We start from the raw sequence: 24839 nt of genomic DNA on the forward strand, positions 1-24839 counted from the left end.
GCCGTCCTATCGGGTTCAGTGAGTGCAACTGTGTTTGCGCACACACTTGTGCACTATAATATCTCCTGCGTAGTGGGCTAGTCTAGACTAGACTTTATTTATTAGGTGACTATACTAGTTTTCCCAAACAACAACCTGAAAACCTAATCCCCTGTTACCAATCAATTATTTAACCATTACATCCCAGCTACACGTGCTAGACAAACAAACAGACATACCCAGACACCTATATGTAACCCCCTCAATCACACCAGAACATCCTGAGTCCCGTGTCCTTTTGCACTTAACCTTGAACTTGCACCAGCGTTCAAGAGCGAGGATATGCCAAAACCGAGGGTCCTGATTGGCTAACTACACACCAAATTGGCACATCCTTCGTTCTTTGTGTCAGGATTATAAAATGATTTATGGAATTACGCAGTTGTATCGCCAATTTCTTTGTTAGATGTCGCTGTTGTTGACTTGAGTCGGATTTTATGGACATTTAAGGGGCCTGTTCGAACGATCAGCGTCAGTTAAGTAGTTTATGAGTTCAAAGAACGATTAGACCTGAGGGGAATGTCTTGAAGTTCAACATCTTCAAGTTCAATCATTACAGCTTGTATAAAAATATGACATTTCATAGGATATCTTTTTTAATAATGACATTTCTTGAGCTGTTCAGGAAGGCAGTGTAGAAGGGACGAAAAAAAGTAAAAGGTAGGTAATGTCTGCTTAAGCATTAAAGTATTAACTTCAAAAAATATAGACACTTAATCCTATTTTGTTGCTACATACTGTGAATATCCAGCCATAATCTTCCCGGTCTAACATCAATCAAAGGACACTATTCTAACAACACGACACATTCAAAGCAAAACTATTCACTAATACTTTAAGAAATTATAGACATTCCAAAGCAAATTCACGAATGACTTATAACTTCAGCAACTAATGCCTTGCAGTTTACTCAATAGTGTAGGCAGTAGGTAGGCGTTCGGCCTGCGTGCCTTTGTCCACAGCAAGTCCTTGTATTGTATTTCATTATGCGAAGTGGCAGTCACTGCTCGTGCCACGTCGAGTCCACTTCAAGTCTTCGATGCAGACTCGCTTCCGTGCTCACAATATGAACAACTTTCTAGTGTTTGTCCATTGTCTTGATGATACGACAAAAGGTTCGATTTTATTAGCAGTTTTACTGTCGTTCCTCATCGAATTTCTGGCAATTTTGTTAAATAAATTGCACTGTAAGCAAATTTTTTGACTTGTTGGTATAATTCTAGTAAGTACCTATAGTGTGGAAATCTTATAACTCTTAGGTTAGGAAAAGACCAGCCACTCACGTACACTCTTTTGGTGACGAAGTTTTTTTTTATGAAATAAGCCGGTTAACGAGCAGACGGATCACCTGATTGTAAGCTATGGCCATGGATACTTGAAACACCCGAGGCGTTACAAGAGCGTTGCCGGCCTGTTGGGGGTTAGGAATATAAGAATATAAGTTTCATAGATCACTAAACTTATCATCAGGTAATTATCATTAGTCTGCATTTTTATTAATCCTAGCCAGTTTACCAAAATGTCCTTTTGAAAACCCTTAAAGAAAGACCGTATTAGTTCAAAATTAAATTATTGAATACTGGTCTTACCTGAACACAATGAACACCCTCACTCATTGCCTACATAGGAAATAGGCGACATGAAGCACACTCAACAGCAGCGTTGTCCTCACAAAGAAAAAACAATGCAGTCAGCTTGTTCAGGCATACAACCGATACTTGCAATCATCCTCTTAAAAGACAACCCTATCTCATAAACAATAAGCTTCAAAATCCCTTGGGTTTTGTTGTAGAATGAATGTCAAAAGTCCTTATCGGTATTGAGGACCACTAGACTTGCTCGTGCCTTATGAACGCCTGGTACTTTTCTATTTGATTTGCACTGAGTTTGCAACCCCATCATGTTTGTGGATTTAAACAAGCTACCTATTTTCTTGGTTTGACAGTTATTTTTGTCTTGGCGTGTTGACGGTCGGCATGGCTGTCGTAGTGTTAGGTTTCAGGTTCGATTTTGGAGTAGGAAAGTTGACAGTCGTAAGATTGACAACGAGTTAGGTTTTGATTTTCGTTGCAATTGCAAAAATAATAGGTTTTAGAATTTTATTTTTATAATAAAGATTTAATTATATCTACAGCGGACTGCCACTGCCACTTACTGAAGTAACACCGATCTAAAAGAAAGAGTGTGAAGATCCATATTCGATTACTCGATATCTTATTAATTTTCATGGTTTTCAAGACTTTAAGATATTGTCTTGTGACGTTGGTCGAGTGGTAAAAAGTGTGATTGCCGGGCAAGGGGTCTCGTCTCTGGTTTGATTCCCGGGTCAGGCAAAGTACTACTGGGTTTTTTTCGGATTTTCGATAATTTCTCGGTAGTAGCATGGAATTTGGAATTGTGCCCAATATTTGACAATGTGAGCCCATTGTCATCGGTTCGAAAAACAAATTTTCCAACAACCTCTTAACAATAGAACACCCTATACATACTATTACTATAAGGGTTGTATACAGGGCGTGTCTAATTAAGGGGAGGCTATAAAAAGAATCTATTTGTGCCTAGTTGTCTGTCGGTTTGTTTGTTTGTCTAGGACGAGTACCGTGTCTGTTCTTTTAAATATAGGCTGATGTAAGATGGCGTGGAGTTTACTTGGTGTTTCATCTTTGTATTAATTAAAGTCAGTATACATAATGTTTTATTAGGACGTATAATAAGGGGATGTAATGAAAAAGGTATAAATTAGACTGTAAAATTATAGCATTAGGGTCTATTTTACCAATGCCGATTACCTAAAGGGGTTTGGGTAAAGTTGGCGTCGTTTTGAAGTTGAGCGGCCAGTAATGAAACTTAAATATTATGAAAGAACAGAATACAGCGATCAAAAGCTATTATGGCCATATTTCTCTAAACCATATCGGAACTGAGATATTTGGTTTTATATTGGTCATTGAAATCGAAGAAGTTATTAAATGTTATTACACTCTTTTGGGTGTCTGCCATATTTTTTAGGAATGCTAAATAAAATAATTCAAATACAGTGACGTAGATGAATCGAACGGACCCCCAATGTCTTTTATCTATGGGCCGATGGTGTGTAGTAACAGTAACAGCTCGTCCCTTACTGTTGTGTGTTACTTTTTACGCTTCTAATCTCTCGTGGACTTGTGGATAATTATAACGACTTGGCATTTCATTGGACATTTCATTGACATTTCATTGACTGACCTAGCATAGCTCTTTGGACTCTGATATTCTTACAATTTAGTATAACGCCATGGATGTAATTAACGTTGCATTTTGTATCTATTGCCGACGCAGCTTAAATCGTGTTGGCGGCACTCGTCGTAGATCGTATAATTTGACAGGCTGCTGTTCGCATATAATGTCCATTATATGGTACATGGGATGGGGCAGATATCAAAATAATCTGACTCCGCCGGCACAATTTTTAGATACCATTATTCGACATGACATTGAGAACGAAATGGACGAAGAAAGTTAATATGTAAATGTGTTTATAAAAAATCATGTAATAAATGCAATAAGGTATAATACTGTGTTTTTATTATTTCCAATACTAACGTCACATTGACAGACGAGAGGTCGAGAAACAGTAAAGCCAATAACTAATATCAATCTTCTAATAATATACAATAACTAAGATTTTTTCACACAGGACGGTAATTGAAGTATTTATAGAGACTACATTTTTAAATTCTTCAAACTCAAATATCTCAGCTTTGATATAACTTAGGATAAAAATAATTGAACATATATGTGTAATGAACACAGTAGATCAAAGTAACATGAAAATTATTGGTGGCCGCTGAAAAAAAAAATGACGCCACAAGTCCATACAAAGTTACTCAAACCCCTTTCTGTTTCATACACACCTATTACACCTTACTTTGTAATCTTCAACATACGAGTGAACTGGAAATAAACTGGAAAAAACAATTCAAATCGGTGACCCTTTAACAGATTTTCTGTTGATACTTAAATAAGTACTGAGTACTGATATCTCTAGGCACTTTTTCTATAACCAATTAAATTTATAAGACAGCAACTCCACATCTTTCCTTCCAACCGAACGAAACCCAGGACCATTTCATTGGCGCCCGTACAAAAGGACCAGAAACTAAAGAAACGTAAATACCGTGTAAAATAAATACAATGAGCTCACAAGAGCTCACATGAGCTCTCGTAACGATACGTATGCCGGCTGTATTTAATAATAGAGCTAGGATTAATTAGTCGTAGGTACTTTTAATTAGTGCTGAAACCCTATGTGGGTATGTAGGAGTCCATAATTAATTTGCATTGAAATAATCTTGGGTAATTAATATTGTGTTACCTAATCTATAATATAAAAATAAGTCGGGTTTTCCTTCCTGACGCCATAACTCCAGAATGCACGAACCGATTTCCACGGTTGTGCATTCGTTGGAAAGGTCTCGGGCTCCGTGAGATTTATAGCAAAAAAAATCAGCAAAAATTCAAGAAAAGTAGGGAAAACAGGGAAAATCATTTGTAGTGGCGAAATGGAGTTCGCCAGGTTTGTTGATATTATTTTTTAGCTAATAAGTTCACTCTTACTATTATGGAATGTTTTATAATGAACTACGCATCAGCTTGTCGTACAAGGTACAAGCATTAAGATTAACCGTCCAGTGAATTAGGACTTGGAACCTGGCGCTCAGAAGTCACACTTACAACCACAAGTTCAACGCCGACGTAACTTTGGTTCCTAGTAAAGCCATAAATAGTTACAAACAAAATAAACTGTGTAAACTGCCATCTATCGCTCGACACTTGCACCAATTAAGTGTTTACAACCTGTCAGCGGTGCGCGTCCGATTTGACAGGTCAAGTGTATTTTTGGAACTTAGGACCAAAATGTTTAAAGGTGGTGCTGTAATGGTGAGTAGTTTGGTCATTAGTTTATAAGTAACTTTTAAGTTTTAATTATTAGATTTACCGTTTACGAAGCGAAATATCTAAGCCTGACTACTGAAAAGAAGGCGGGTGCAACTTAATTAGTAAACCAACGTAGGTGCCTAAAATGTAATGTTCGATTTTTACACCATTAGGACCATTTCATTGGGCTTGATCTCTACGACATAATAATTAGTTGAAGACAGGCCTTTAAACTTTTACAAGCATCAAGCGAAAACAATATAAATAAGTATTATTATTGTCTAATAGTGATCACATTTGTAAGACCATACAAATGTAAACATGGCCGCTTAGTACGGGTATAAAACTAGCTATTACTTGCAGGTTATAATTAGAGCGGTTGGCTCACTGCATCGGATTACAGCTAATGCATATCTGACAGGAGATTACCTTTAATTACTCAGTAATAAAACGTGGACGTCGTCTGGATATTTGACCGGGTCTTTAGGACCGAATGCATGCAGTCATACGGTTAATGCTAATTGCTGTTATAGGTGAAAATTATCGTAACTTGGCTTTTAAGTTTAAGGTTTGTTATTTTATGTACTTATCGTAACTTTAGGTATAGCTGTCATAATTGTATATTTGAAAATAGCTATTTTTCGATGCAATAGAAAATAGTTTTCTAAATCAAAATGTCAAAGAAAAAACGCAAAACTAGAATATGAGAAATATTCGAAGTTTTATGAAACATTTCTTTATGGTATAAGCCTGTGAACGAACAAACGGATTACGTGATGGTAAGCAATCGGCGCGGCTCTTGAACACTCGAAACACTAGAGGCGTTGCTGGCCTTTTGGGGGTTAGGAACTTAAGGGTGGTTGGGGAATCTGAAATTGGAAAGATTAGGACGGGGGAAATTAGGTCTCCGGTAGCTTTACTTAAACAACGAAACACAACGCAAGTAATTTTCACGTCGGTTTTCTGTGAGGCCATGGTATCAATCCGGTCGAGCCGGCGCATTCGTACCGAAGCATGGCTCTCCCATACATATAACATTATTTGTAGGATATCTTTGTTTCAAAACACCGACATAAAAATGTCCATAGTCATACACACCTTAAAAAAATAAACCAATACTTCCCATAACTCCCAAACACGTTTTCATCGCAGCCCAATAAAGTATAGCCATACAATCAGTTGCTAATTGATACCAAACAAAATGGTAAGCTCATTTCCTTTCTCAAACAATTTTCTAAATGAAAGTTACCAAGTTTCAATAATTTGGGCTTTAACAAACATATCGCCGGATTTCCTCTTTGTCACTTGCAGTTTTATGACACACAATCACCTGTTTGTAGGAACTTTATTATCTGGCACTAATATTGTGAATGCTACTTGTGCCTTTGTATGTGTGGTACACAATTAATACTCCAAAAATTGCAATAGCACGAAATATCTTTACAATAAGTATTATTGACTATAAAACTGTAACTAGTAATTGTATAACGGCAAGTTCGTGGAAAACAAAATGTTAAAAAAAGTTACTCCAAAATGGTTAAACAGATTTTGATTTGAACGAAAGGCACAATCATAAGGATAGGTTGTAAAAGCGACGCAGTCCGATTGTAATGGTCGATGTTGATGATGACAATACTTGCCATGAAGTTAGGAGAGAGTTTGTAATACAAAACATTTCGTGGAATTAATAGGGACTTCAATCAAATTGGCAGAATATGTCCAACGAGAGGTATACACAATTGGACCAGGTTATCAACAAATTGTCAGCAATATGATTTGACAGGACACTAGTGACTATCACCATTAGAAATTCCTAATTTTAGACATGATGTATTATAATGAAATCGCAAGTAATTTGATAATGTTCACTGGTTAAAACAGATGTCTATCATAGTTCATTGTCCCTATTCTGTCGACAAAATCCTGCTAAAATAATTATTATAATTAACATTAGTAATTGTGGCACTAGTCATTTAGTTCATAACGTTTTGTTGTGTGAAATTGAATGACGAATACGGTTATGCGAGGATATCTCTCAAATTATCTATTTATTCATACCTAATGGGTAGATAAGTAGATATTCTTCCAGAATTGAGTACCTAAGTGTACTAGATAAAGATATTATTTATGTTCAATACAATTATGTAAACATGTTAAAGCTAAACATAGTAAATATTGGTTAAAAATTGCAATTTTTCATTATATACAAGTCCAAACATCAGACAAGCTCCACTGGCTAAAGAATTTAACGAAAGATTACAATCAAAAAGCCGTTGATACAAAACGCACCGGTTGTTGCAAAAACGGTTCGCTTAGGGCGTCGCGGTGGATGGGTTAAGTTAATTGCAGGCACCCTCGTACCAGCCACATGACTCATGGAGGGTTTTCCTTCAATTAATTCACCTGGCATTACTCTCGGTGTATTTGCGTCGATTCTATTTATAGTGTTTAGGTACTGCAGTTGAAATTCTAGTTAGTTAGAAATTCTAGTGCAGTGTAATGAATAAAAAGTGTGTCACATTTTCAGGCATAATATACAATTATACATCACATCAGAAGTTTTTTCCCTGTCATATTAAACACCTATATAATTATAATTAATGTAAAAGTTAAAACACACCCTACCTACCTGGTTACCTAAAGGAACTTACTTAAGAATAACCAAAAACAAAAAAAAAACAATATATTTATAGTTCCTCGATAAAGACTATCCAACACAAAAATAATTAAGTACCCAATTCGGACCCGCAGTTCCGGAGATTAACGCTCAAAAACAAACAAACAAACTCTTTAGCTCTCTATATTACGTAATACAGATATAGATTAATAAACTACGCGTACCTAAGTGCCTACAATAATCGCTCGCCATATCAACTGTCACAGGTTTGACGTACGGGCGAAGCTAAATTGTAATTTATTGTCCCATGTCCCTTCCCCTACACCGGACTCGAAGTCGACGGAAAAATAAATTACCTACGTCCATGCGGTTCATGGGGATTTATTTACACGTGGTATTGGTAATGGGTTTCTAGAGGAAAATAATGGAGCAAAGTAATACAAAATTACAATTCTCATCATCATTATTATCAACCTATTATTGTCCACTACTGGAAAAATGTGAATGTTGATTTCATTTACTATTGGAAATATAGGCCTCTACAATGGCACGCCACAGAGCTCGATCTTCACCTCTATGCATACAACCACTTGTCGTAGTCACTTTGCAAATGTCGTCACTCCATCTAACTGGAGACCGCCCTACACTAGGCTTGCCTAGACACGGTCTCCACTCTAGAACACGTTTACCCCAATGGTCATCGGTTCTTCGACAAATGTGCCATGTACCACTTCAGCATGTTAATCCTTTGAGTTATGTCGGTAACTTTAGTTCTATCGGATCACCTCGTCACGGATTTGATCCTTCAGAAAGACTCCGATCATAGCTCTCTTTATAGCTCGTTGCGCAAAATTACAATACCAGTTTCAAATTCATAAAAAAGAATGGAACAAACGATAAATAGGTATACATTCCACCTCTCGTATACCGTATATAAGACAACAATAGAAAACACATTGTGTCTCGCGTGGATCCACGTTCCAAACATACGAAGGGTTAACTGTCCCACTAAAAGGACCTAAATTCTCAACCAAACAGTATATTAAGACTCTTTGACACAACTACAAACATTTCTAGAGAAATCCTATCAATCACCGATCACTCATAGTCAAAGAGCCAGACAAGCAACAAGACACATCATCTTGACAATTAATTTACTTAAATTAGAAATGACAATTACCATACTATTATTACCAAACCTTGATACACTTGAAACAATCAATTTTCACTTTTATTCCATTTACAATAAGACATAGAAAAAATGCATGAAATAGTTTGTATTCCAAACTTAATTTTGCATTCAATAACACTCTTTAATTCTACATCTATAAGATTGAAAATCGTTTATACTAATTATTGATTAGGTTTGTGAAATGGTGTGATGTTTAACTTTTCAAGTAAAGCTCCTAGTTTAATTTGATAATGATAAAAGTGACGGGCACATCAAAAGTATCGTATATTATACAATGTGAACTACTGAACTGAACTAATTTCTCGATAACTAAGAGATTATATTTTTGGGACAACGAAAACATATGTTTTTGTTTAATTTCTTGGAATTAGTTAATTATTATTTTGATTAATTGGAGTCATTATGATATTTTTATTACAAAACATTACTTATAAGTTCGTGCTAAGTTTTTATAATCAAATTAATATTTAAACAAATGTATCCATTTACAAAATACTCGCAGTAAGCTAAACCAGTATCTACTTGGATAAACTTAATTTGGTTGTTATTATCAAGGCATCAAGGTTAAGGCACCGTGTAAGGACCTACGACTTTTGATCATCAAGTCTCGGATTTGACATCTGTGTTAGACAATAGAAATCCAAAAAACATTTCCAATAGCAGCAGTATTATATAGCACGAAAGCTGACATTGTGCTAGATTTTTATTTTTTTTTAATAACTAAGTTCTTCTATTATGTACACTTTACTTATATGGGTACCTACCTGTATTTATCCCTTCTAAGAATAACAGTCAATTTGATACATAAAGTACAAATTACCACACTTACAATAACCGCAACCTTACCTCAAAACATCTTAATACACAACAATTACCTGCAAGTACATCGTACATCACACGGGAACCGAACCGATGATCACGAGCATCCTTATTTTGATAATAATAGACAAGTGGATGTTGCAACTTGCAGGGCTATCATTATGACCTATATTTTGGTCCTGTGCCCTACGGTCCTTTGGTACGAAGGGCATTTATTTGTGTCAGTCGTGTTTACTAGAAGGACCAAACTATATTTTATTGTGATTATTTTTGATTCGTGTATGTGTTAGAAGTACTGTATTTTAATATTGTAATTGCGTCTTATTTTTGAAAGATTTAACAGATATAATGTAATGATGTTAAATAGACTTTGAATAGCTAGCTTCATTATAAGCTGCATGATGCGTCTACAATTTTTTTAGTTAATTTTGTATGTCTCACGATAGTTATTATAAAAATAAAACTATTACTGTTTTAATGCTGCATGCTGATGTGTATTTGGGTGATTGTAATTACGACTATTGAACAAGAAGCTCAATTCCAAAGCCAAGTACTGATTAAGTATGTGATAGGTAAGTAGCTAGAATAAATAAAACAATTAATTAGATACTTATATTTTTTTTTATTTCAACAAAAGGTATCGTCACATTTTTTTGTCAAACAAAAAGATATTTTGTCATTCATTAATTATTAATTCCTATTTTTTTTCAACCGTCTCCTATTTTTATTGTAAAAAAATACTATAATACTGATATGCTATTTTCTATTTCAATTCCTTAAATTAAAATTTAAAATGTCTATTAACTACCTACTTATATCTACAATTTAAACACATAACATAATTTATATAAATACAAAGGCATTGCCAATTTAAGTACCGGTTTTGTAATACATATTTGATAAATAACAATGATTATAAATTAACTCAAAATTGTCTCATAAGTTATACATAAACTTGTCACAATATAACTTTTCACTAAACATAATGAAAAATATATAAAAAGATTCGTTGTTTGATCAATATAAAAACATTATTATATACTTCCTATAAATCTATAAAGTCCAAATAACATTTACTTTCCAAGCAAATGTAAGGATTTCCCAAGATTTTATTATCCATACAAAATGTTTAACTTCACATAAAACGTCATACATATTGGTGGTTCATTCAAATGCATATCGCGAGCATCTCTTTCATACATAATACCTACAAATAAATATTTACAATATGACAATAAGTTATAAACATACTATGGTCATATACCATGGTCATATTATTATAAGTTATACTACCTATATAACATAACTACTTAATTATACACCAGTAAAGATATGGCGGGTATTTCAGTTGCATTATTTTCTATACTTTGAACATTTTTAGTGCTATTTATTATTAATTGTCTATTGCTATTGTTTTTTTGTCAGAGTACACAATTTTCGTCTTCAATTACAATTTAAATAAAATCGTAATTTTATGTGTCATTCTAAAGACATTTTTCTACCTTATTTGTCAAAAATATCTAATGTGATGTCAAGTTTATGCTATTTCGATTTATTTTCGTCATTTCAATCGATAATAAAATGTCGATCGAGCTCGAAACCAATACTTGAGAATTGTTTATACCACTTTTCTACATCACTACTTTCAAACGTGGTCCTACGTTCCAAAACATTAGGACCAAATTCTACCTACTTATCAAATAACATGGATATGTATTTATTCTTCAAAAGGCTAAACTAGCCTTTGCTTAAATAAATTCGTTCCTAATATCTAAAGGTCAACCATCTTGGTCCTTTCGGGCAAGACTTTTAAAAAGACCATTAATGGTCTATTCAATTTGAAACCAGTCTTTTGTTCTACTATGACACTAGGACACTGTTGCGGGTCTTCTCTCGTCATATAATAAGGTCCTCACAGTTTGTCTGCTCTCCTGTGACTTCAGATCACCGATCTTTGAATGATCGTATGAGAAGTTCGAGCTGATGATTACCTGGAAGAAAAGAAAGGAGATTAAGAATTTTGGAGTGATGAAAGAAGATTGAATTTCTTGTAGTCTTACAGTAATCATTAAGGAGAAAAACGCTGGTCAAGCTCCAAAGAAGTAGAACAAATCATGGTTTAAAATTATTTCAATTCAAATAGTTTATGAAAAAAATCGATTCGAAGATCGATTTTTCAACATACTTTTAGAATCAATGCAAAGACATACCTAACGGTGTAATAAAAATCCTAACTTGTATTTTTAATAACTAAACATTAGATGAAAAGAACTACTAATTAGATATCTTATTTCAAGAGCTGATACTTACAGCATAAAGAACAGTAGCAAGACCGATGATGCTGCCGACGAGGACATCCCACCAGTGATGTCTGTGGTCTGTGATCCTCGTGAGGGAGCAGACGGCAGCGTAGGAGATGCAGAGCAGCTGCAGCATCGGGACCATGAAGATGGAACGGTGAGACCAGTTGAAGGCACGGCGTTGGAGGTACCACTGGAAATGAAATTGAATGATAATGAATACCAGTTTGAAGACAGGCAAATGAAAATAAGTATTCATATTAAACATTGAATAAGGATTGAAATTAAACTAATTTGATTTGAGAAACTCAAAATGGTAAGAGAGTCAAGCTCATCTATGTTTATTCCAGCATAGACATCAAGAGGGCTTAGTACGAGTTTGTTTTACATATAATGAGATCGAAATGAAAGCTCATTCGGCGCTACGATTGGTGGGTTCATTCGTGCCGGCCAATGAGACCGCCAAACGCGCTCTCGTTTCGATTACTTTAAATGTAAATGCAGACTCATACTAAGGGTACAGATTGAGATTTATTTTTATCGGATTTATGGTTAAAAAATATTCAACATCAATAATAATTATAACAAAATAAGAAAAATCTTACCGCTAGAAAGAGTCCACAGTAGACTGACAGAGAGGTGTGACCAGATGGGAAGCTCCTGTAGGAGTCCATTTGATACCAGCTCGCATACTTTGTTGATGTGCACTTAAAGTCTTTCACATACTCTGTGCTGTAACAAAACATGTAATATTGCGTTAGTTATTTAATAATAAATACCATCAATCAGAAGAAAAAGAAGAGATAGTACGACACACGCAATTTAATTAGAAAATCTTGGCACATATCTGCAAACTAGAGACTACAGTGAGGGACAAAATAGTATTACCAAGAAATGCAATAAGTATCGATGCATTTATAATTCATAACATATAACTCCATATAAAGATCATGAAAGTAACATCGTAACTAATAAAAGATTTTCCATTCAATAAAGTTGAAATTTCTCCAGCCAAAGAGCCATAGTATCTACTCAATAAGTAACATTTACGATCATAAATTCAGTGTCAATAATCTCATGAATTTCCATTTGTGACACATTGATGTGGTCACGTCAATCCTGAGATTAGATAAGTAGCATCTGCGCGCTTCAAGATCGCTCAATGTCAAATGTATTATTTCTGTGAGGCAAACATATTGCTCTATTATACCAGCGTTTCCAAACATCGGGTACAGATATCAAAATTTATTATAATATTATGGCGGCGAAACTTTCTCGTTATGATTAAAAATGTTCCTTAACACTAAGGTACTAAAGTAGATTATAATTTAAAGATTATGCAGTAGTACATGTTTGTGGTGATGATGATGCAGGTCGCTTCCAACCGGCCTATCTGGAAGTTATTGGGGGAGGCCTATGTTCAGCAGTGGACGTCTTGAGGCTGGTATGACGATGATAATAATGACAAGTTTTGTGAAGTGTTTGCGTTTAAAATTGAAGTATTCATTTATTTATCATCCTACTGTATTAGTGTTGTATATTAAAATAATCCTTAAGATTCATTCTTTCAAAATGGGTAATACTAATGAAGCATGTTTTGTAGATATATATTTTGATTCCTTAATAATTCAGCTTTATACTGGTATTTTTTACTTTGCTATAGCTGCAATAGTTTGCTAGAAAATACACTTTGAATCGGTAACGGCATGGGGCGCTCGACGCGGTTCAACACAGATCGAGCGCGTGGGCGTACAAGGTGTTGACAGGTGTCGCACGTGAACGTTTGAGTGGATAATATTTTGGGGTTTAAAAGAAGTAGATGGATAATACTAATGAAGCATGTTTTGTATATTAAGCCTATGGATCTAATGGGTCTAGTCCAGCAATGGACTCGATAGAGTTTTGTATTGTGGGTAATGAAGATGCAGTGTAAAAATTACAGGGCCATAGCAGGAGTTTGGGAATCACTGCTCTATACAAATGCGGATGTCGTAAAAATGACCAGTCACTGACCGAGCTGGGTGTCTGGGATAATCTGACTGGCTTTTTATTGGGAAGTGTCAGTAAAGTGACCTGGTAGGTGTACTATTCAATGATGATTTGATTGTTTTAAATGGGATTTGGGAGATTTTATCTCAATTTTGTCAAAAATAAGATATTGGAAATGCTTATTTGTTAGAGGACAGACTGGTTCTTTCACATATAACCTAAAGACGGCTTATGAACATTTCTAAATAATGACATGAGAATGAAACTCAAAATGATAATCCTTACCCATTGCAAGTCTTCCCAGCATCAGGTTCGCACAAATCGAAGAAGGTAGGTCTGGGGCTGCCCACGATTCCCTTCATCACCTCAACTATACTGAGGTTCATGATGAGCCCGTAGATGTAGGTTCTGTACAAGTAGAAAGTATTTATACAAGTCCGCCGTATCCTGGACTCGGAGTAGTCGACATAGACGAAGATATATTCTGTGATCGCGAACTGGAAGGAAATAAAGATAGATATTAGAATATTATAACCGTGACTGTTGAGGATAAGATCGTGTGTCGATGAAAAGAAAAGGAAAATAGTATTATGTTGAATATTTGTTTCGGATTTTCCAGTAGTACCTAATAACTAAATCATGTCTGCCTTCCAAGAAACAAAATTACTGTTACGTCATTTATTTTTAGGGACTAGCTTCCGCATGTCGTGTGATAAAAAAGTGGTGGGACGTGGGATATTCTATCATTTAAATCAGCTCATACCGTCTGTATACCAAATTAACGAACAAACATGCATTATATAAACAAACTTTCATATTTATAATATTAGTGTGCTTTTATAGTTTATTTTCTTCGGTGTAATGAGAGTGGTTCGCCCTATTATGACTGAAATGATTATATTATCAATCGACATAATATGGTCTTAAAACATCAATATGGTCCATGGCACTAGTACCTATGAACTGAACATAAACAGACAAACGCTATGACGCATCAGGTGGAGCGCATTCATAGTATGGCTTTCAGAGAAAATCATTGGTTCTTCCTCTTAAAGTATGACTTATTAGTCATACTTTAAATGAGTAATTTTAGAAGTTTTATATAATCTTGAATATTTTCAAGATTATATAAAACTTCTTGAATACTCAAGATTATATAAAACTTCTAAAATTACTCATTTATTTAGGTATCATTTATTTTAAAGGATCTTTTAAAAGCATTTGTTAATTGCAGCCTCTTTGCATCTCATTACTATTCCCGGAACAACGGACTACCTGGCGGGTTACCGGGTCTACGGCTCGAAAAGCAGATGGAACCGGGTGGTTTTTAGTCAGTAAGAGTCTGACACTCACTCTCGCCACACCCAAGGCGAAAGAAGGAGAAGTCATTAGATGATTTCCCCCTCAAAAAAAAAAAAGACTCGTTACTATTAAAAATCTTTAAAATCATTCAATAATAATAAAGAATATACTTACAAATACTAAAGGTCCAGCTAGTAAAGTGGACATGAGTATCTCTGTAGTGACCGTGTCTCCGTTGAATGGGAAGTTGAGAGCCGGGTCGTTGCAGTAGAAGCCTGCTTTGTGGTTCGGGATCACTCCCAACTCGAAGAGGCCGATGAGCGCGAGTACTGTGGAAGAAAGGTTTGGATGAAAAGGAGTAAAAGGAGGATATTATTTAGATTTGGTTATGGCAGAGTGACTACATTATTGTCATCTTCTACTGTTCCCGCTGGAGTTAAAAGTCTCTTAGTCGACTCTAAGGGCAGCAGCGTTCTCTGATAATACTGATTCTTTTGACTTCTTGGTTAGCACGGTGGCTGGGCAACTGACTGCCGTGTAACGTGTGGCGGCTTCGATTCCCGCACGGAGTAGCTGTTTGTGTGATCCATAAATTGTTGTCTTGTATACCAATGTGAAATTTTATGTTTGTAAATCGCGACAGAGAGAAAAAGTGTCTCAGAGAAATAAAATACGTTCGAAGCTATTTCTTTAGTCAAACCCTGAATAAGAGCGAAAACTACCTATTAATCATATCATATATTATAATGTACTTTCATGGAACATGGAGAATGACGTAAATTGTTCATCGTATTTGTAACACACGATGGAAATTCAATAAATCAAATCTCTTTTATTATTTATTCCATGTTTGTTGCCATTTTAGAATTTGTGGTTATTTGAAAACCAACTAATAAGTACCTATGTATATCTATCTACCTACCTAACTAGGTGTGCATTGCATATATAGAGTTTACAGGATAGTCGTTATTTGTAATTCAATGAATCAAAGCTCTTTCATTATTTATTTCATATTTGTGTCCATTTTAGAATTTGCTTTTATTTAGAAAACAACAATTTCCTTTTATATTTATTAAGTAAATATACCTAATTATAATTAGGTGTAAATTGCATATATAGGGTTTACAGGAAAATTGTCATATACATATAGAGGTAATAAATATGACTAACTTACAAAATGCTCCATTTTAAGAGTCCTGCAAAATATGCTATGAAAGGACATTATTCATTACCATCAGGTGGGCCGTGTGCAGTCTTGTCACAGACGTGGTATAGAAAAAATGGTAAATCGACTTCTAGCCCTAGTTATTGAAAGAAATTCATCAGTAACATGATCATAACTCAGCAGTGGACTGCCACAGTCTACTGCTGAGTTATGATTCTCTTTTACCATATATTGCATCAGACCAAAGCTACGTCACATCTAGATCTTTATCTAGCTTCCTCCCAATCTCAGCCCTACCTACGTTCATTTAGCAAATATCCCCATCCTCTAAAGAGTCCAAATTGCATACCCTAATGGATTTGACTCAATGATCTTCCTGGTCTATAATACGTAGGATATCTTCATCAAAACCCGGAACGTTCAGAACGAATCTAGTTCTAATATTATCTAACTTACACACGCAATTTTTATCCCCGTGACATTGAAATGGACGTCGTACTCTATTAGCCAATTTATTTGCCAATCCCCCAAACTATGGTTCAAAGTCAATGTCGTGTACCAGGAACAGTTTTGGTCACCAATTTGTCTTGACACTTTCAATTGTCGCTGCCTGTTGCTGCTGTATCTAGGCAGTGGTGATTTCGGTTGGATAATGTTGGTTCCAATTCTCGCCGCGGTTCTTTTTATGTTGGTAGTGTTTTGTGGTGCGATTATGATGACGTTCGTGTATGTACTTATGATAAATCAAGGTGTTTTTTTAATGGTTGTCCCACAGGATTTTGTCCTGTGTCGTGGGTGCGTTTACAAATATACACATGAATCCAAGACTCGGAAGCAACAGTTTGTGGATCACATAAATATTTTCACCGTGCGGGAATCGAATACGCTACAGCCACAGCAACTAGTTAGTAGTTGCCTAGCCAACACGTAAAACGTTACCTATAGTTTTTTGCAGGGATTTTATATCGTTAGACACCGTTTGCACTTAATTACCGTAGTGTGTTTGGAAAATTTTGCCAGCTGTATTTCAATAGATACTAATGATGGGGAAATTTTTGTATGAAAATACTTAATTTTGAACAATTTCAATTAATTACATTTGAATGATTTTAAACCAACGAGGAAGAGCTACGAGCGAGAGAAACATATTTTAATACTTAGTAATTAGTTTAATTTAGATAAAAATAATTGTTTTTCTTGTATTTTCGTGATGAGTCAGTTCTCTCTAGAACTTATGCACTAAAATATATTTTGCACTAACTATTATTTCGTACACAAGAATTCACGTGTTTTATAGATAAGTTACCTAATCTAATTATATTCGATTACAGACTGATATTATCGCGATGACTGTTAATGGAATGATTACTAAGTTATTTAGAGGCGTGTAAAGATTTGAGATAGGTAATTTTGGAATGTAACGATATTGATTTATACATATTTAGATATTTTTATATTTTATTTATCTGTGGAATATTATGATGTATGCTTATCATAATTGGTACTTTAAGCAATTGCTTGGGGTACTTTTTTGGAATATTTCTGTATGTTATGTAGTATTTTTTATTGTTGCTTTTTTAATTCTCTTTTTTTTATTTGTTTCTTTTAATCTCTCTATTCAAAGCAGTACAATAGAATCGAGAGAAAGATAGGTACGTAGCTATTACATAATACAGTACGACTCGAAGCTTCTTCGTCCTGTGCAGGTCGCGCCGTGTACCACGGGAGTCGATTACGAATAATTACGTAACAAGCCATAATAGGGCAATTGTAGTGCATCCGACACGTTGGGCCCCACGTTGGGACCCACGTGGACCTGCTGCGTGGTCCTACACGTTCCTAGGACCGGCCACGCTAGTGACACGCACAGAAACATAATTGAAAGATTGCATATCAACATCTTGAATTTTAAGTGGTTTATCGTTGTGAATCATCGTTGATAATTAAAATAATTCACTGTATGTTATTTTAGTTAGTAAATAGTAAGCAGAATTGTGAAACGAAATGAAAATAATTCGAACTAAAGTGTACCAGTAAAAATAGTTGCGCTACTCGATACTAGATGGCGCTGACTTTTCACCATTGTGTAATATAAAAAGTATCTTGGGATGCATTGTAATGTGTTTATGCATAAAATTTATTAATATTAAGTGAAACTTGGCAATTAAGTGTTATCTTTAATCAGATTACCATGAATTATAGTGTCGGCACGTTTTTGTTCGTTTACAACGAAAGTTATAATTATTATGATCACGATTCAATTACAGCAATTAATCGAGAGTTTCATTGATGACCGTTAAATCGAATATCCATAAATAGGTATCGATTAAAATGCCTCATAAACGCGGGAACAGCGTGTGGCACAACGGGGTATTGAACATAAGTTTAAAAAGGTAAGTGAATGAAGTTTCGTAAGACTAAGAAATGACCATATTCAACACAATTATGACAATAAGGAGGTAAGTAGGACTAGGTGTTATTACTTCATTATAAAACCGATGAGTAACAGTTATTTATTTTTTATTACGAATAGTAAGCATAGCATATAGGTATATGGAAGTAGGGCAGCTCACAGCTGACTTTTTTTTATTTACCTGTTATTGACACGTAATAACCTATGTACTTCAACTATATTTACTGTTGTCCTTTATGTTATATGCGTGTTTACATAAAATGATAAATAAATAATAACCTTTTCCGTTTATAGTTATAACACCTATGAATAAAGTGTGGTAAGCAGGTATGTACCTAAAAAAATTTGGTACATTCATTTGAACGGCACCTAATAATACGCAGCTTTTTTGGGAAATTTTAAGTATTTTTGACCCTTTATTCCGTTAGTAACAATGTTTTTTAATATCCAAAATAAATATAAATAAAAATACGTGGATCATGAGTTTATGAGTTTGTACCTATAATTCACCCGATCCCCGGTCCTTACATTCCGTTATATTTCATGCCTCATCGGTGAAACTTGCCAAAAATGTCGCTCTCATCACGACAGGATGAGCCTTAATAATAAAGGTTGTATCTTACAGGTTGTGGTTAAGCTTTTTTCGCTTAATTCAATTATTATCACCCGGTTTACTTCAGAAAAAAGATCTTTTACTAATATTATCGTGAATTTTCAACGCAACAAACGTAAGTACACCGTTCATTTATTATTATGACATGGACCTAAAATTAAATTGAACAGTAAACATGAGACTTACAACATTAAATATGAAAAGTAGTACATTGTACAGTGGCATGACGTACAATAATGTGTACCTCTGCCTACCCCTTCGGGGATAAAAAGCGTGACGATAGATAAGTAAAAATTGATGTTTTAAAAATAAACATAAAAACAGAAAATCCATTTATATATAATTATACAACATGATTAGAGTTCTATTTATAAAATAATGTTCCAATTTTAAATGCTTACTCTAATGAACGCGCATTAGTGTCAAAAGGTCGATGACACGGTTTTTTTTTCTCATATTTGTAAACAGTGACTGCGATTGCATGCATTCTGCCATATGCGGTAAGTGTTGCCAGATGTAAAATTGGAAATTATAAATGGATATTTTTTCTCCATAGTTATTTTTTCCATTGTTTAACATGAAGACTTCGCATTGGTGATATTTTTAAAGAATTAAAAAATAGTTTCAGTTCAATTTTCGTCACATATATTACTTAGAGGTTATAAGTTATTATGATATATTATTAGCATTACTCAACTCAGGACAATATGAACAAGAATCCATTTTACCATATTTGGACTAAACGTACATAATTCTTTGGAAAATCATTTCGTACTGTAAGTAATGTAAGCTTTTCGTACAATGAATACAATGTCATTCTATCCCACCATTAAATACTAAAATAATAGCAATGTTATGTACGTCTCACATGTCATGTCATCTAAACTGTCATAATACAGTGACAGCTGCATTTTCTTGATGCGCAAATCAATTCTAAACACAGTTACACAGGTACGCATCCATCAAGTACCGTATTGTTTTACTGAGTATTTGACGTCAATAAATGTGAATCTTTATGAATGCCACACACGTCAGTGATAACACGTCTTAAGATGCATTGAGGAGTATTTTATTAATGTATTATGTTCGTTGGTTTATGTATTTTTGTAATATTTTTTTTGTATTAAATATTTATGTGTATAGAGATAGGAGGGTTTTTTAACGGTTTAATTTATTTTTCAAACACAAAAATCAAAATTTCTTACATAATATTATGGTTTGCTATTATTTATACATTATTTTTTGAGGGAGCAAAATCATCCAACGACTTTTAGGCGAGAGGGAGTGTCAAACTCTTACTGACTAAAAACCATCCCGTTTCTACTCCTACTTTTCGAGCCGGAGCTCCGGTAACCCGCTAGATAGTCCACAGCTCTGGATTATTTATGTGTTAAATTGTAAAACAAATGATTATTTTTAATTATGAACTAATAGTTCTACCGTCAGTAAATCATTACAATAATTTTAAGAGTCAGTGTATAATATAATTAGGTTAATACCAAAACTTCACTAATTACAATGATACTCCAAAAATAACTAAGAGACCGCAAAAAATAAGGGCATAAAATCAGACACTTTTTATTCATTTTCAGATGTGACAACTCCTAATGTGTCAGTGTGGGGTCCGCGGTCCACACGTGTGTCGTGTCAAATATATTTTTTACCTTTTTTCCAGTCAATGCTTATAATCTATATTTAATTATATTATTTTCAAAATGTCTGCTTATTGGTTACACGTGGTAAAATGGTTTGTCCATATAAATAAGTATTCGTTACCTATATATTACGTAAATAAAAATCAGTCTGGCTAAAACTCGAAAACGGCTGGACTGGCCTGGCTATTTTTTTATCTTAAATTATTCCAGGTAAGGTTTATAAGGTGAGAAAAAAAGGTTTAAGGCGGTATAAAGTTTGACGGGTCAGTTAATTATGAATAAACAATCCTTAACTGTGGAATCAAAATTCTATTTGCGTCACATTTACTTTATAGTCTAGTAAAAATAGAATATTAATGTTATATTTTTTTTTCTTTTTGACAATGACTAATGAATGACAGATGGTCATTATTGAAACAAAATTTGGTTTCGTCATATTTTCCTGTAACCATTCTTGTAATAGCAATACATTTATAGCTAAAATTATCAAAATATTTTATGCATTTATTACTATATAGCCAATATTATGTGCTGTTTTTCCAATTAAAATAAATATTTAGTTGATAATAAACCACTTAGCAATTACTAACTTGTTTACATTTATAACAAACGCTGTAAAAATAAATATATTTATTTCTGCTAAGTACTGAGCGTGTGCATTGATTATAATTGTTATTTCCTTCAGTTTTCCTGAAGCAATTACAATGTTAAACTTCATTCAAGCTGTCCGATACATATAATTCATTTAAAATCATCACATATTTTGCTAAACATTCTATGAAATTACAAAGCATAAATTTCCCTAAACGTTACATTAAAAGAAAAAAAAATAACGTCACGCCTTCTATCCCCGAAGTGGTAAGCAGAGGTGCACATTACAGCATGTAATGCCACTATACATTGTACATTAAAAGAAAAATATACTACATATACACCATTGCGTATAAAACTAATACGCAAGTAATTTTGTTTTTTTAATTAAATTTTATATACATACTTACATAAAACACCAATATTAAACATGCTAACTTCCCACCATCAACATACAGTTTAAAATTCCACTCACGAATCCCCTCCAAAAATAAATCCGCTAGATTTATTTTCACTGGCAACATTATATCTGTCTTCGTTGCAATGAAATAGCCGCCATTTTTGGTAGTCGAATGTTTTAAGGTTAATTTTAATTTTATTCATGTTCTTTAATTAGTTGCATCCGTTATGATTTCAATAACAATTAATTTTATAATTTATGCTATTAATTTAGGATGCATAAAGGGTTTCGTGTAGCTTCCTTATGAGTGTTAGAAATGGAGTGTCCCAGTGAACCAAATATGCATATAAATGGATATATTAATTATCTGTGGTACCACACACGATGTGGTTTAAAAATGTTATTAGGAAATGGTTGTGGAGTTTAGCTTTTTATGGTTTTTGCTAGCAGTCTTTAAAAATCCAAATATCTAAATACATTTTCTTTATGATTCTGATACATCTGTGCGGTTGGCACAGCAACTCTTTGTGTGATCAACAAATTGTTATATCGACACTGGACAAAATGATAGTGTGGGTCAACGTTTAAAAAAAATCAATATTCTTGAAAACTTGAGTCATACAGTATAAGAGCTTAAGTCTAGAATAAACATGTCGTTATTAAGTAGTTTGGTAGGTACTTACAGATTAGAAGTAAAGGAATATCTATTCCAAATGTCCACCACAAGCCATGTCGTGTGCAGAAACTAGTCTTTGACGAGGACTGTGACTCCACATCTCTTCTCTGTAACAAAGGAAATTTTATTCAATAATACGTATTATTAAGTAGATAGATATGCAAACATGTAGTTTACTTATGTCGAGTCTGAAATCTGTATTTCTTTAAGTCGTTTGGATTATTTAAGAACCTAAATATAATGCTTACCGCCGTACTCAGAGTCATTTAATGATTACTTAACCCAGTCCTTAGCAATTGTTTTCGACACGAAATTATTACTAAGGAATAGATTAAGTTATCATCAAATGTCTCTGAGTGCGGCAACTAGACCCATCTAAAGAGTAATTGTTACTGGAAAAACTTCATAAGTTTATTCTTACACGTCACTAAGATCGAGAAAGCAACCGGCCTAAATCGAACAGGCACCTAAGCAACAGAACTAAGTACTAGATACCTAAGTCTCAAAAAATAGTACCTATCTACCTTAATCCTAAAAGCTAAACCTAAATCCGTCCTAGAGATCTCTCTATCGTACAAAAACACGCTCAATCCGAAAGTATAAGTCTATGAATAAAAGGTCCTTAAGTTGACTAAATCCAAACGAAATTCCTGCTAAGTCGAGTGCAAAAGTAGGATTACCTAAGAACCTTTTAGCGCAAGGTCGGCGTGACCTTGGTTCTGTGACCTTCGAAGGTCGGAGGGCTGCCCTTAAACGTTTGTGAGGACAGTGACCTTCACCCCCGTGGTAACGAGCAGAAGGTTTATTGTGACTGGTGCTCGTAAAATCTATTAACTGTGGGCTATTAACAGTTTTAGTAGATGTGTTTTGTTATTGTTTTATGTGAGAAGATGAGAGTATTTAATTTTGATATCTTGTGATGATTTTTATACGATAGTAAATTCAGGTTACTTGAATCAGTCCGGATCCTCAGCTTCATAAAAAGTGCTTTATTACAAAAAGAAAAATTATTGTCATTTTGTTAGGTATAAGAAACTTCAGAACGACTAAAATTCATCAGTGCTTATGCTTTTTGCAATATGTTGCGAAAAAAAAAAAGGAAAAATTTGCCAGATATGTCAGAGCTCACACTATAAAAACATTTTAACTAAACATCTCGGTTTCGAAAAATTCTACTAACTAGTAGACCCTTTCTTTATTAACGCACGTGAGTGAACCGTGATTTTTTAATTAAAATAAAAATATTTACTCAAAATAAGACTACGCTTTACTTTCAAGACCCGTAATAATTGTCTTAAGACTGATTGACATGGAACTTCTGTGTCTAAAATTCACCGTCACCAGTCCAGTCTATCTAGAATTTACTCAGGGTTGCCCACGAAGGGATGGTACAGTACATTATACAAATATTTTGCTTACATTTGCGGTTCTACTATTTATTTAGGACCAAAGTAAACAGCCAAAACGTAGAAATGTACCTTGTTTTAGACTGTAAAATGTAATCTTGGTCAGCAGAGATTTAACTAAATGTATTTTCATGACGTGTTTGTTCAGGGTTTCAGGGTTTCAGCGCTGTCTAAACCTGAAATTCAGAGAGAAACTAGGACACTTAATTGTTCCAGTTTCATCGGTTTCTCGCTGTGTCAACAAGTGTGTGCTGAATAGAACCTTATTTGCATTACGTAAGCTGTTGCGGCTTGCGGGTTATTTTTGAAATGGGTTTGTTTATATTTTGTTGGGAGTTTGGTGCCTAATTTGTATTTTGTTTTCCTAAATGGGGATGTTTGTTTGTTAGGTTATTAAAATAAATATACTAGAGAGTTAATAGGAAAAGTAGGGCTATGTTAAAACGAATTTAACTGAAAATGGTAAATAGTAATGGCACAAAGTAAATATGGGTAGATAAATAGTTTGTATTATGTCTAAACTACCTTCTGTCAGTGGGTTCTCCTGCGTTCCCATGGGATAAAAGTATCATATCACCCAAGTCAGCTTATACCATGTCTGTATACCTATGAAAATCCGTTTAGTAGTTTCAGAGTAATGACGGACAAACATCCGATTATTTTTCTAAAATTGGTTCAATCTTGTTTTTTTTTTTACTAAAGAAGCCATTGATATCTACTCATCAATAATTTATTTAAAAGTATC

General features: G+C 34.2%; 1 protein-coding gene across 3 annotated transcripts in view; it reads right to left on the reverse strand.

The window, feature by feature from the left end:
- Positions 1 to 11222: 11222 nt before the first annotated feature.
- Positions 11223 to 24839, reverse strand: part of LOC118266435 (phospholipid phosphatase 2) — a 39666-nt gene continuing 26049 nt past the window's right edge. For all 3 annotated transcript variants that reach the window (XM_035579896.2, XM_035579897.2, XM_035579898.2), the window contains exons 2-7: positions 22696 to 22795; positions 15350 to 15504; positions 14159 to 14370; positions 12490 to 12616; positions 11895 to 12077; positions 11223 to 11575 (exon numbers count right to left, since the gene is read on the reverse strand). In XM_035579896.2, the coding sequence (XP_035435789.2) occupies positions 11453 to 11575; positions 11895 to 12077; positions 12490 to 12616; positions 14159 to 14370; positions 15350 to 15504; positions 22696 to 22795 (900 nt within the window). In that variant the 3' untranslated portion in view covers positions 11223 to 11452. The remainder of the gene's footprint in view (positions 11576 to 11894; positions 12078 to 12489; positions 12617 to 14158; positions 14371 to 15349; positions 15505 to 22695; positions 22796 to 24839) is intronic.

The sequence above is a fragment of the Spodoptera frugiperda genome, chromosome 7, assembly GCF_023101765.2.
Source record: "Spodoptera frugiperda isolate SF20-4 chromosome 7, AGI-APGP_CSIRO_Sfru_2.0, whole genome shotgun sequence".
Lineage (NCBI taxonomy): Eukaryota > Metazoa > Arthropoda > Insecta > Lepidoptera > Noctuidae > Spodoptera > Spodoptera frugiperda.